This window comes from Atheta coriaria, unplaced genomic scaffold (genome assembly GCF_025399875.1).
Source record: "Atheta coriaria isolate IRGN ID8LTWV9N9 unplaced genomic scaffold, Caltech_Dcor_3.1 hic_scaffold_7_pilon, whole genome shotgun sequence".
NCBI classification, from domain to species: Eukaryota; Metazoa; Arthropoda; class Insecta; order Coleoptera; family Staphylinidae; genus Dalotia; species Dalotia coriaria.
The window spans coordinates 12,882,208-12,894,609 of NW_027045449.1; the positions used below are offsets into that span (position 1 = coordinate 12,882,208).

The window sequence follows — 12,402 nt, forward strand, 5'->3', positions numbered from 1 at the left end:
TATTTCACATTAACTGCGTTTAATCGTCAAAGAACTTGTTATAACGAAATATAGTTTAGTCAAACAAGTGTGTGTAATATAACTCATAAATAATACAATTAATGCGTCAGGAGTTTTAATTTACTATTAATGTTTAATTAAGTAAGAATGATGATTAATCACATTGTTTAATTGTTTATATTTTGTTTGGTTAAAACGCAGGTAGCTGACCTCAAAATGACAGTTTCCTTTACATTTGTAAATTAATCCATATCGTGCTGAAATATCTTTTGGAAGCTGAAAACCCACCAATTAAATTGACGTAAATGTATCAATTTGCGTCATTTTATGCAATTTATTAAAACAAATGCAGTCATTCTGTGAATACCAGGTCCATGTGTTTCCTATTAAGACTCCATATTGCATCGAAATGGGTTTTCCAACTGAAAGAAACAAATTGCCATGAAGAAATCTTAATTTCAGCGTCATGACATGACAACGCATCATGAAACATCAAACCCGCCGACAGTCTGAGTCTAATTACACATTAATTGATGATTTTATTTTACCACAACATCATCTCACTTAAGATGGCGGCGGTTTGAGTAACGTAATGCGCGAATCCGCGCATGCAGAACAATGCACGAAATCAATTACAAGCGTAATATTTTCACCGCGATTAAATAATGTTAAATAACACTTGTGTCAATGCATCGCGGTTTGTCGAAAGAAATCTCTTATCGAGGCGTGGTGCAATTTGCTCGGTTGATTTTTTCGGGTTTGTAGTGAAAGCGATTGGATAATTTGCATTATATGGCGGTGGGCAACGCTTGAGACGAACTACTTCGATTAAAAAGTCAGCAACAATCGTTGTTTTGTGTAAGGCTGGGCGGAGTGCGCAGCGGACGAAATTCGATCACTGCATTTGATTCTTTTTCCGTTTTATGCCGATTTGCATAATGACTCATGTTTTCTACACCTGAACCCAACTGAGCGTTGTCGTAAACGTTAAGATTTGACAATGTAATGTAATACATTTTAAAATATTCAACATAATGCGCTGCTGTGACAATACTTGTCTCTTAACCTAGTTTTTGTAAAAATTTTGTAATTGTGTGACAACCAACTCAATGTCTTAATTCAACCTTGTTATTTGTTAACTTAAAGGGCTTGATAATGTTTGTTTTATTAATAATATGTAAGCGTAATATTACACAATTCGGTGCGCACCCATGTTAATAAACACAAGTATACCACTATCTTCCAAGTGGAACTTCTGATAAGTGTTAACAGAACTGCTTTTTGGGAACCACATTGTTAATCACCGTTCATCGTTAATCATGTTATGTTAACAGGAAGTGTAAAACAATGCACAATGTGCGTAGTTAAGTATTTCAGAAAAGTGTATTAATCAATAGAGAATCGACGCTATGATACATACTTTAATCTTATTTAAGGTTTAATTACATTATTGTAAGTTTTTTTTTCTTTGGTAAACATTTGAGATCACTATGTCGTACGTAATTGATAATTAAAACTATCGAAAAGACGTTTTAAGATATGCAAAAGCTAGCAGGATACTTTATCGAAACCTGGAATCGTTAGATAACCATTGTGAAAAACGGCCTTGTCGTTGGCAGTATTCAGGCTATACGCAAGTAGTTTTTCCGCCGCCAATGGATGCCACACGCCGAAGGTGCACGCAGGATTGTCTTCAGTGTCGTAGTAGTGACATTTCTTCGTGACACGCTTCGAAGGCATGTATTCAAACATATTCACTATATCACAATGTGGCAAGAGAACTGCTAAACCTGCAATAGCACAAAATTGCCTCTGTTTATATATTTAATTGCAACTATTTATTACTCACCTAAAAACCGGAAGATGGCGGATTGCGTCTCAGTCTGCTCGGTGAATTGTGCTGCAAAAGTCCCACAAGTTCCACAGCGATTTCGGATTCAGGAGGTACACCTTCGTCTTAGGATTACGTCTGCGAAAGGTCAAATAGTTGGGAAAAGGTCATGTTCAGGATGCTGATACCATTCTTCCAGTGTGGACGTATAGTTACTGGGATCCCACGCCAGTATCGTGATGTTCCTGTAGATCTTCGATTCCAAGAACTTGAAGCGCTCCTTGCTTACTACCTGTGAGTTCAAAATGCGGATTGTTGTTTTGCGCCCGACGTCCAACTGATGCCCGTCGGTGGGCGCATGGTTAAACCGCAACACAACGTCGTGATTATCTGCAACAAAGCAGCTATTCAAATCCAGTGCAAAGTTCAACTCCAGTCTGGAAATACCAATAACTTCATTAATTCTTACCGATGAAGTGTCCCAGACGCGAGTTCACCAACGAACCACTACTTGCAACAATCGCGCAGGTCTTATACTTCTTATTTTCGAGAAAATCGCGTTTTGGTATGAAGTCTTTGAACACGTTACGACTAAAGGGTTCCTGTGTGCGACGGGCTGTGCTCACGTTGACTTTCTTGAATTCGCACATGAGCACCTCACGGTCTTTATTCAGGTGGTTCTCACGTGCGCCCTTGTATTGCACGTTATATGGGTTCTGATTGTCCAACCCTGACTTGAGGACGTTGCCCTCGTCCATGAACACCCGCTTCAACTCGTTGAGAATCTTCTCCTTGTATTGCTTGATTTTGCTATCACATTCGTTTGTACTGTCGTTGAACAGGCAGGTATACTTTTGGGTGTCCAGCACGAAGTCGTCCCCTGTAAATTAGGGAACCGCGGGCGGGCATTTTTGATAATAGTAACATTGTCAACATCGCGAGTACTGTGGTGTTTGGTGTTGTTGCTTTTGTGGCTATGATCAGATTTAGATGTGTCGTTGAGTGGCAGTCCTCGATTATAGGAATAGATTTGTTGTTCATAGTTGTTCGTTGTTGCGTAGACATCCTTCTCGATGTACATCCAGTATTGAGACCAGAGGACGTACATGTACCCGCACATGCCAAAAATATTAAATTTATGAAGACCCATATTGTCACCACCAACGCTCGCATTTTCCCTGTAAATAATTGAACCTTGTTTATAACAAGAAAAACATTGGAAGCTTCTGGATTGATAAATAAATGTGTTTGTTTTCTTCGATAATTTGCTACGGAACGGAATCTTAAGTGCTTTACATTTTGTGGACCAAAACAAAAGCAACTTAGTAGCAAACATGGAAAATATCTCAATAAAAAGGTATTAATTGCCCAACTATTTTTAACACAATTAATTCAGGTATAAATCTACAAAAATGCGTAGTTTCGCGTATAAACTTTCCGAAAAACACCCATATGCATAACTAAGTAGAATAAATTGTCGTCAAACAGTTTATTTTAATTTTTGTCATTGCTGCTTGTTGTCTAGGTAGACGCGCAGCGTACAAATAAAAAGCGAAGAGGAGAACCTTGAGTCGAACGAACGTGATCACGCTAATTTTATTGTCATTGCGGAATATTTAACATCAGGAAGTGATTATGGTGGAAGTTATTACAATTACATGTGTGATACCTATGTTTCACAGGCGGGCTTGTTTTCAAAAACATATTTTTCCAGTGAAACATGCGCAAAACCGAACCAATTCCTACTAAAAGCCAACAACCTATTATCAGCAAATAACAATGTACTTCAGACGCAAAACTGCAACTCATAACTTTTCTTATGAAAACAATGTTGAATCATCAAGCAAATCTAATTTTATTACACTGCAAACCAATGTAAGACCCTGTACATTGGCAGTTCTCGTTCGTCGTGATCTAATCGATATTTCCATCTCAAGTCTGCAGAGTTTTGAGGTTAAATTCGTGTGCGAAGCGCCTCCGAGTAAAACAAATAAAAAGTAACAAACGTTCAAATCTAAATTGCATAACTAATTGTGACAAAAGTGCACTACAACAGTACGACATACATACTTACAAGATTTGTTTTCGTCCGTAATTTCACATTTTAAAGCCTTGAATCGAGTCACATACAGCTCACAGCGTCTGTGTGTTGGTACACCGACCAATGAGCATGCGTATAATATGAATTAGAAAGACCGTCAACTTTGAATATAACGCACGCCATCGGAATCACCATTCAATATTTAAATATAAAGCAAGATGACGATTTCGGTAAAGGAAGAGTTCAAACGAACATGGGTCATCTCCACTCTGGGCGCAATTCTTACAGTCGGCGGAATCTGGTTGTTAATTTGGAATGAAGGACGGGCCGTACACCACGGCAACTCATTGGATGAAGCTTTTAACAACGTGGTCCCTTTGAACATCTACGAGCCTGTACAAGCAGAACTAGACGGAAGATTAGTCCACATCAGTGGAAATCTCCTGATTGATGAACCCCTAACCGAACCGGAGTATACCATCGCAATACAAGCAGTGAAACTGAAACGTCGCGTTCAGATGTTTCAATGGGTTGAGGAGAGGGTGCTGAGCAATTATGCGGATACAGATGCGCAATATTCAGAGAGCGCTCGAAATCGAGATGATTCAGATTATTACTACGTCACCGAATGGAGAGATAAGCTTGTCGACAGCAGCAGTTTCTACATACGGCATGGACACCAAAACCCCAAAGAAATGATGCTCAAGTCACACATCTACATCTCGCCTTCTGTTCGCGTTGGAGAACTGACGATAGGATCGGAAATCAAGGATAAATTCAACGACTATCAGGAGATGACCAGCGACGAGCGACCGGATAGAAGAGATATCAAACTGCATCTCGGAATTTATTATCATTCGCATGACGTGTGGAAACCGGAAGTCGGAGATATTCGCGTTCAGTTTTACTCAGCAGGTCATAATGGTGACCCGGTGACCATTGTGGCAATGCAAAAGACGGTAACTTGGTGCCTTTCACCACCTCGAAAAATCACCAGATTGCGTTGTTACGACACGGCTTGTTCAATATTAAACAAATGTTCGATTATGAACATTCGGATGTTCGTTTCGAGACATGGAAAATGCGTATCGCGGGTGTTTTCGTCCTTTATGCTGCCAGTGTTTTTCTAGCACCAGTAATTAGGGCTTTCACTGTGAAACTACCGCGGCATTTGGCGCTCGCTGAAATTCCGCCTTCAACTAGCTTTACGATCGCGTTTTCCGTTGCACTTTTCGTGCTTTCCACAGCGTGGATCGCTCATCGTCCATGGATCGGAGTCGGGCTTTGCACAGCGTCGTTTAGCCCTTTGATATATACGCTGATGTCGATTTACGGGCGCTGATGAAAAGCGCCTGGCGTCGAGTGAAAAATCGATTCGAAGACGCTCTTTTATGAACTCCCAAGCTAGTTAACAACCGAACTGTACCTTGATTCCCCTCCCAGTGTCACATCCAGTCGCGCATCGCGAGTTGGTTGGGTTCATGAGAATGAGTTCATCATGAGCTCTTTTTACGTTTGGAATTTGGTATTTCTTTTAGTTTGTGTTTTCGGTATCGTTTCGTGTAATAGAGAGCAGTGTGTCGCTAAGAACGGTAACAAATGTAAGAGCGAAAACAATGAAAGTAATAAATATTCAAAAGGTAAATGACAAGTGTTCTAGTGGTGATCAATTCAAATCCAACCTCAAACAACTATCTTTCAATCTGCTTAATCCAGACATTATTTTGTTATTCAAATTATTATTTTACAGAGAGTAACGAACGATACAGTTTTTATTTAAATAAAATTACTGAAGCAAAAGCCAATTATCATCCATGTGAAGCTACAAAATGTAATTGTCACTCAAAAGTGATTACGCATGATTTAAAACCATTCAAAGGTGGCATATCGAAAGAATTAATTGATTCTGTAAGGGAAAAGTAAGTGCTTTATATAAATTTAATGTACTAGTACCAATAAAATATAATTTCAGGGGTACAAGATATCAAATAATGAATGGAAAGATATACAGAGACAAAAACTGCATGTTCCCAGCAAGATGCTTGGGAATCGAACACTTCTTGTTTGAAATATTGCCTAAACTACCAAACATGGAGTTTGTGATAAATACGAGAGACTGGCCACAAATCAATAAAAATTATGGATTGTTTGGGCCTGTATTCTCTTTCAGCAAAACTTCAGAGTTTTATGATATCATGTATCCTGCCTGGGCATTTTGGGAAGGTGGTCCAGCTATTTCACTCTTTCCTAGGGGCATTGGTAGATGGGACTTGCTCAGGGAACAGTTGGGAAAAGAAGCTAACAAGACATATTGGGAGCAGAAAGAGACAAAGGCATTTTTAGAGGTTCTCGAACCTCAAGTGAACGCGACACTTTGATTCTGCTTTCTCGAGAACATCCAGATTTAGTGGATGCTCAATACACTAAAAATCAAGCGTGGAAATCCGATGCCGATACTCTTCATGCACCGCCAGCCAAGGAAGTATCTTTTAACCAACATTGTAACTATAAATATTTGTTCAATTTCCGTGGAGTTGCGGCGAGTTTTCGATTCAAGCATGTTTTGCTGTGTAAGTCGCTGGTATTTCACGTCGGTGACGAATGGCTTGAATTTTTCTATCCGTCCTTAAAGCCATGGGTCCACTATATTCCTGTAGATCCTAAGTCAACAATGAAAACATTAAAAGAGCTTATCGAATTTGTCAGGGAGCACGACGAATTAGCTAAGGAGATTGCCGAAAACGGTTTTAACATGATATGGAACCATTTGCGCATGAAAGATGTCAATTGTTTCTGGCACAAACTACTTAGGAAATACGCCAAGCTATTGACATATAAAGTGGAGCGAAACGATGAACTGATTGAAATTTGGCATTAGACAAATTCTAAACGCATAGATCGCTATACACAAGTACTTAATGGAAAATATCTCAAAGCGTATTTTAAATATTTCGGGATTATATTCTTTAGAGCTATTATATTGGCTTGTGATTGTCCCGTAAATGAAAATTAACTTATACTCTAATCAAATTACAATGACAATAACTACACATTCATCTTCGATGAAATCTGTCGAAATGAAGCAACAATCTATTAGCTGTTGAGTAAATGTGATAAATGTTCTGTAATATGAGATGACAATAATGCAAACAATAATTAGTTTTAAGAAAATCTTGAACAACGTATACACACACAAAGAAGTTATATGTATTTCAGTGAATATCGACTTTTAAAGTTTTACCCATTTACGAAGATTATACGTGACTATGACAATAATTGTTTCAAATGAAACGACATCAATACGTCCGTAAAATATTATAATCACATCATTTCTAACAATCATCTCAATGAGAATTAAAATGTATGATCACAATATTGAGCATATCTAGCTAAATATCAAAAATAAACTTTGAGTCAAATATCAAATCAATAAAAACGTAGGATAGGAAATAGGAAATAACGATAGTGTGATGAAGTAAAAGTATGCTAATTACTGCAGAATACCTAATCTATGAACCTTCTAAGCTTGGCTTGTATGTTGTGATATTTTAAAGTTTCTATTATACCCCTTTGAATGTCTATTTATAATCGTAAATGTTGTATTTGTTATCATGTAATCGTTGATGTTAGAGATTATAGGGTTTTGATGTTCGATGTTTTAGAAGACAAACATTGAATTGTAGAATATAGGAACTATTACGTCTCTAGAATCAATCAAAATTATATCCCAAGAAAATAAGTTTCAAAACTTGTTACTACCAAAGTAAAGCAAGACACAGTTGCTTATTAATTATCACCTAATAAGATGAAATATAAATTTTGATGTAATTGCAAATCTAGAGTATTAGCCAAATAATTAATGTGTGAAGCCTCATAATCAATGTTGGTGTATTCAACTCTTAGCACGTTGACACATATTAGTAGAAAGATATATACTCAATAATTGAAATTAATGGATCTATTAGTAAACTATCCTATTACTGTGAATTGATTGTTGAGCAATTTGTTCCTTATAATGCACATTCCAGGTTTGATTGTACTATTTTTGTACTATTGTATTATTTTTAGAAAATGAAACTTGTTTGTGCAATGCAAGCAACACATTTCTCTTTAAATAATACAATAATGCCCTTGTTAATATATTGTTGACATTTTCTTCAGTATAATCCCATTTTAAACTATTACACAAGAATATTTGTTACCGTTGAGATAATGCTATAGAAAATCAATTATTAAGTTTTTATGTATTCTAAAGTTTCAGTTAGCTCTTACCATTTTAACTAACTGTAATGCTCGAAAATAAATTAATCAATGTGTAGTACAACTCCCATTTATTAAAAATACCATTCTCATACAAGAAATCATAAAAATTCAAATTTTAGCAATAAAATCAATAATTGCACAAATTCCTTTGCTAAAATTCAAAGTCATCACATTCTACAACTATATAATACTCAGCGACAATAAATTATGTTACATAAAATCATAAAATTAAAATAAAAATCGAATGATTGACACTATCTGATTACTTTTGTGGGGATTTAAAGAGCAACGTTCTTTTCATTTAGTTTCATGCGTACTTTTTAAGCGCAATGATTAACGACGCATAAATTATATGACCTGAAGGCACTGTAAAATTATTTTAAAACGCTTACGAGCGTTAATCGATTTGCCTCTGAGCGCTTAATAACGCTTGCTAATGTTAATATCGTGTTTTCGATCTCCCATCCTCGCCGTAAAATTGCCACAAGTACCTCAAGTTTTACACGTTTACAAAACGCTATCGATGTCGACGGTATGATCGCTACCGTACAGGAATTCGTAGATAGAGGATGCTAACTGATCAACTTCGTCAGGGGTTTCCTTAGTTGCACGACCTGTGCGTCTGAACTCAACGCCATCGCCATCAAAATCTTCGTCGGCGACGCCAGCGTACTTCTCACGTACGTCTTTCATGATACAAGCTTCCAGCTTCTTGTGCTTATAACACTTGAAGAAGAACATTGGGCGGACAAGCTCTCGTGAGAGCGGTGAGCGTTCTTTTCACATCAGGGATACATTGCTATAATTTTACATGATAAATTATTAAACTTCCTACAATTATTTTGTTAACTACTGACCGAAAATTGTTGGCAGAAAACAACACCATCTTGCATATCACGTTTAAGTTCATCTGACACGGGCAAATTTCCAATTCGCTCTGAGATCTTTTCAAAGTTAGGTTCTAGGTTTTCGTCCAAATAACCAAGTTCCTGCATGACGCATGTTACATTGCGGACTTTACCACTAGTGCGGGATGTGATAGCATCAAGTTGGTTTCTGATATCCATGTCGCGCTATAATAAATTCGCCATTTTATTAGACCAGAATGTTGCTTTGAATTCTATAAATTTCAACCTACCGAAACGCGGTTGCTGGAATAATATTGTGGTCCAAAGTATGGGAAGCTAGAGTATGATTGTGATGGAAATGCTTGTGGTTGATATCCTGGATATACATATGGCACAGCAACGGGGGCCTGGGGATATCCTCCGAAGTAGTTGGGCTGTTGGTACGGCCGATATTGTGCGGCAGCCGCAAATGGATTCTAGTCCACAAACAATAATTAAAGAAAACTAGACAGTTAAATATTTAAGTTCTTACATTGAGTGGTCTGTAAGATAGAATAGCCTGTTGTAGTTTCTCTGGATCAATAGTTTGTTGATTGGCATACATAGTATTCTCGGGATCAGCGATTTGCGGTGGTATCTGCGGTTCCCGGTTGTCGTAACTGCCATGAGGTGGTGGCGGAGGCCGGGGTAATGCTTGTGCGGTCGGCTGTGGTTGTTCATAAGTTGCACACTTTGCACAAGCTGCTTTCATTTCTTTACGGACTTGTTTCACCACTTCAGGACCAAAGCAACTCTCGTAAATCTTTTAAAATAAAATAAAAACATATTATTAACAATGCTTATAAAGTAACAAGTTCAAATTTGATTGTTAGTTTTTGTGAGTGATTATTACAAATTGATTTTGATAAATTACTGGCAGTCGTCTTTCTTCATGGCTACTTGAGTACAATTGCAAGTTTTGTTTGATCTCTGAATATGAGTAATAAAATTATTAGTTGTTAACGGTACTAGCGTATTTGCCGAGTAAAAGCAGACGAGTGAACGGAACGTGTTTGCCAAACATGTTTAGCCACCTAGTGCGAATGGGGAATTTGTCCGCGCGTTTGAAATTATTTGCGAAACGGTATATTTTCGCGTGCGAGGAGACAAAAATAATGAAATTAAATCCATGCGTTGCGAATCAGTTTTTAAGTAATAAATTACTTTGGAATTCTAAAGTGGGCAAAATGCAGTATATCTTCTTTCTAATGTGACTCAATATAACGACACATTCTTTATAACAGCGAAATTTGTTCAACTTGCTAGATGAAATTCCAATATTTGGTTACTATTTTGTTCCTCCATGTAACTACACCTCTCCAAAATGTGATAAGATATTTTCTTCGAATACTCCAAAATAATATTTAAAAAAATGAAATATTTGTAGTGTTTTAGTATTTTTAAAGTTTAATTTATTTAAATAAATTATTGACGCGACATCGGGATTGTGCTCCGCTTGGAGTTTTCATCAATAAAACAGTAATGCGTGAATTGATAAAAGCTCTATCATTATTTACTCTTTGCACGAAGGCACTAGCAAATTTTAAATTTATGAGTACACGCTTTGTGTGCAATTTCATGTAGCCATTAATTAGTTTTGAAATTACAATTGGAATTCACTTAAAATATCTTACCTTCATCATCGCATATCTCTTGATGAATTTATCTTCATTACTGCCAAAACCGGAAACCGACAGCAACATGGAGGCGAAGACGAGCATCGCCGGTGCAGCCAACCACACGCGTGACATTCTTGGGCCGTTTGTCTCGCGACCTGCTGCAACATGCAAGAAAAAGATTCAGCACAAAACAAGTGGTGCGCATGAAATAACTGCGGCTTAATGATAAAATAACTTCATTGGCAATCACGCCGCGCTGGTTAATGCGGCTCATGTTAAGTGGGCGCACGAAACACGAAGGTATAAACAAATCAAAAGAAATTAATACTAAGTTATGGCATACAGAAACGTCGGGCGGCTACTCGCGCTGAATAAGTAATTATCTAACCTGATAATCTATTTTTTCTGCGCAGAAACTCATTTACATCTAAATGTTAAATTGATTTTGTTCGAAACCAATCCGATAACGGTATTATAAAAATTTAAATTTAAATAATTAATTGAATTAATATTAAAAAAATTTCGAAATGTACTGTTAATAACTAAAATTCTTCTTCTTCTCTTTAATCTTTAATATTAATTTGATTTTACCTGAAAATTTGCTGATAATTATACCTTAAACGGTAGTAAATCTCGGAATTCGCTTACACCTGTGGTACCCGAACGTATGTGAATATGTACTTGCACTTGACACTGCCAGCGGATTGCAAAGTCGCCTTGGCACTTCTTCGCCGCTGGGTCCCGCCGAGGTCTTTATACTCCTACCTCTCCTCCTCCGTCCTACGTCTGGCGGTCGCGTCTTCCGAGATCACCTCCGACGTCTAGCACTAGAGCAAGAGCAAGGATGCTCGCGGCTCACGGTCCTCGCAATGTCAAGTTCAACGCGCACGCACTTTTCAACCATTTGTTGCTACCATACACGAACTCGTCGTCTTCTTCTTGCTCCTCTTCTTTTTCACATACGACTTATGTATTTGTTCAACTTTTCGTGTGCGTCGCGTGTTTGCTTTAAACCACAAACACATCTCAAGTGTGTATTTCGAAAGAATATATTGAAGTTGAAGAAGACGTTGACAAAATTTATTTAAACGAGGAAATTGCACAATATTTATTTTTCGACGATTGATTTATGTAAATATCATGTAAGATTTAGGTTTAATTGAACAGTTAGAGTTGATTAAACTTGACTTTGAGCGTCGAGATTAACACAAACTGCTAATTAAAGCCTCTTCAAGTTGTACGTTAAAATCTCCAGCGCTAATTTCCAGATATGTGGCTAGAAGCGCGCACGCACTTAGCAGGTTCTTACCGAAATGCTTTTACAACAGTCTTGATTCATTTATTACGTCGATTATTGCTACACGTAGTTAGTTTAAACTCTGATTGCGCATCTTTTGTGCCAAGTGCCAACAATTTACTTAGTTAACACAAGATTCCATCATACTTGGTCAATCATAAAACACTAATTACTTCTTTTAGGCATTCCTCGCATTTCTTGTTTAATAGATGTTTGTTTTATTGGTACATGGCACAGAACCCATAATTGTATCGACCACAATAACCACGAACGCGTTGCGCTGTAAAACGACGTTTAATAAGTATGCGATGATGACTAACTGCAAATAATTCGCAACTGTTATTTGTGACATTACGTCGCAAACTAGTGAAGCCTTCCATCGAACACCTTTTGTACACGAATTCGGCGAGTTAACTGTATTTATGTTATAGTAAACTACATCAAAATGTATATGTTACGTGTGA

At 37.4% G+C, this 12,402-nt stretch overlaps 3 protein-coding genes and 1 pseudogene across 3 annotated transcripts; 2 read left to right on the forward strand and 2 right to left on the reverse strand.

The window, feature by feature from the left end:
• Positions 1-1,364: 1,364 nt before the first annotated feature.
• Positions 1,365-3,004, reverse strand: LOC135795648 (beta-galactoside alpha-2,6-sialyltransferase 1-like; annotated as a pseudogene).
• A 730-nt stretch (positions 3,005-3,734) lies between these two features.
• LOC135795646 (transmembrane protein 43 homolog) lies at positions 3,735-5,214 on the forward strand. The gene is given in 2 exon segments (XM_065307400.1): positions 3,735-4,820; positions 4,823-5,214. Coding segments are annotated over 2 exon segments (1,122 nt in total). The 5' UTR covers positions 3,735-4,090.
• A 149-nt stretch (positions 5,215-5,363) lies between these two features.
• On the forward strand, positions 5,364-8,190 carry LOC135795645 (O-glucosyltransferase rumi homolog). The gene is given in 4 exon segments (XM_065307399.1): positions 5,364-5,512; positions 5,623-5,791; positions 5,845-6,200; positions 6,203-8,190. Coding segments are annotated over 4 exon segments (1,215 nt in total). The 5' UTR covers positions 5,364-5,370; the 3' UTR covers positions 6,751-8,190.
• Positions 8,187-11,387, reverse strand: LOC135795647 (uncharacterized). Its single transcript, XM_065307401.1, is given in 7 exon segments — positions 8,187-8,915; positions 8,917-8,934; positions 8,993-9,208; positions 9,274-9,459; positions 9,516-9,785; positions 10,657-10,799; positions 11,233-11,387. Coding segments are annotated over 6 exon segments (1,080 nt in total). The 5' UTR covers positions 10,774-10,799; positions 11,233-11,387; the 3' UTR covers positions 8,187-8,642.
• Positions 11,388-12,402: the final 1,015 nt, after the last annotated feature.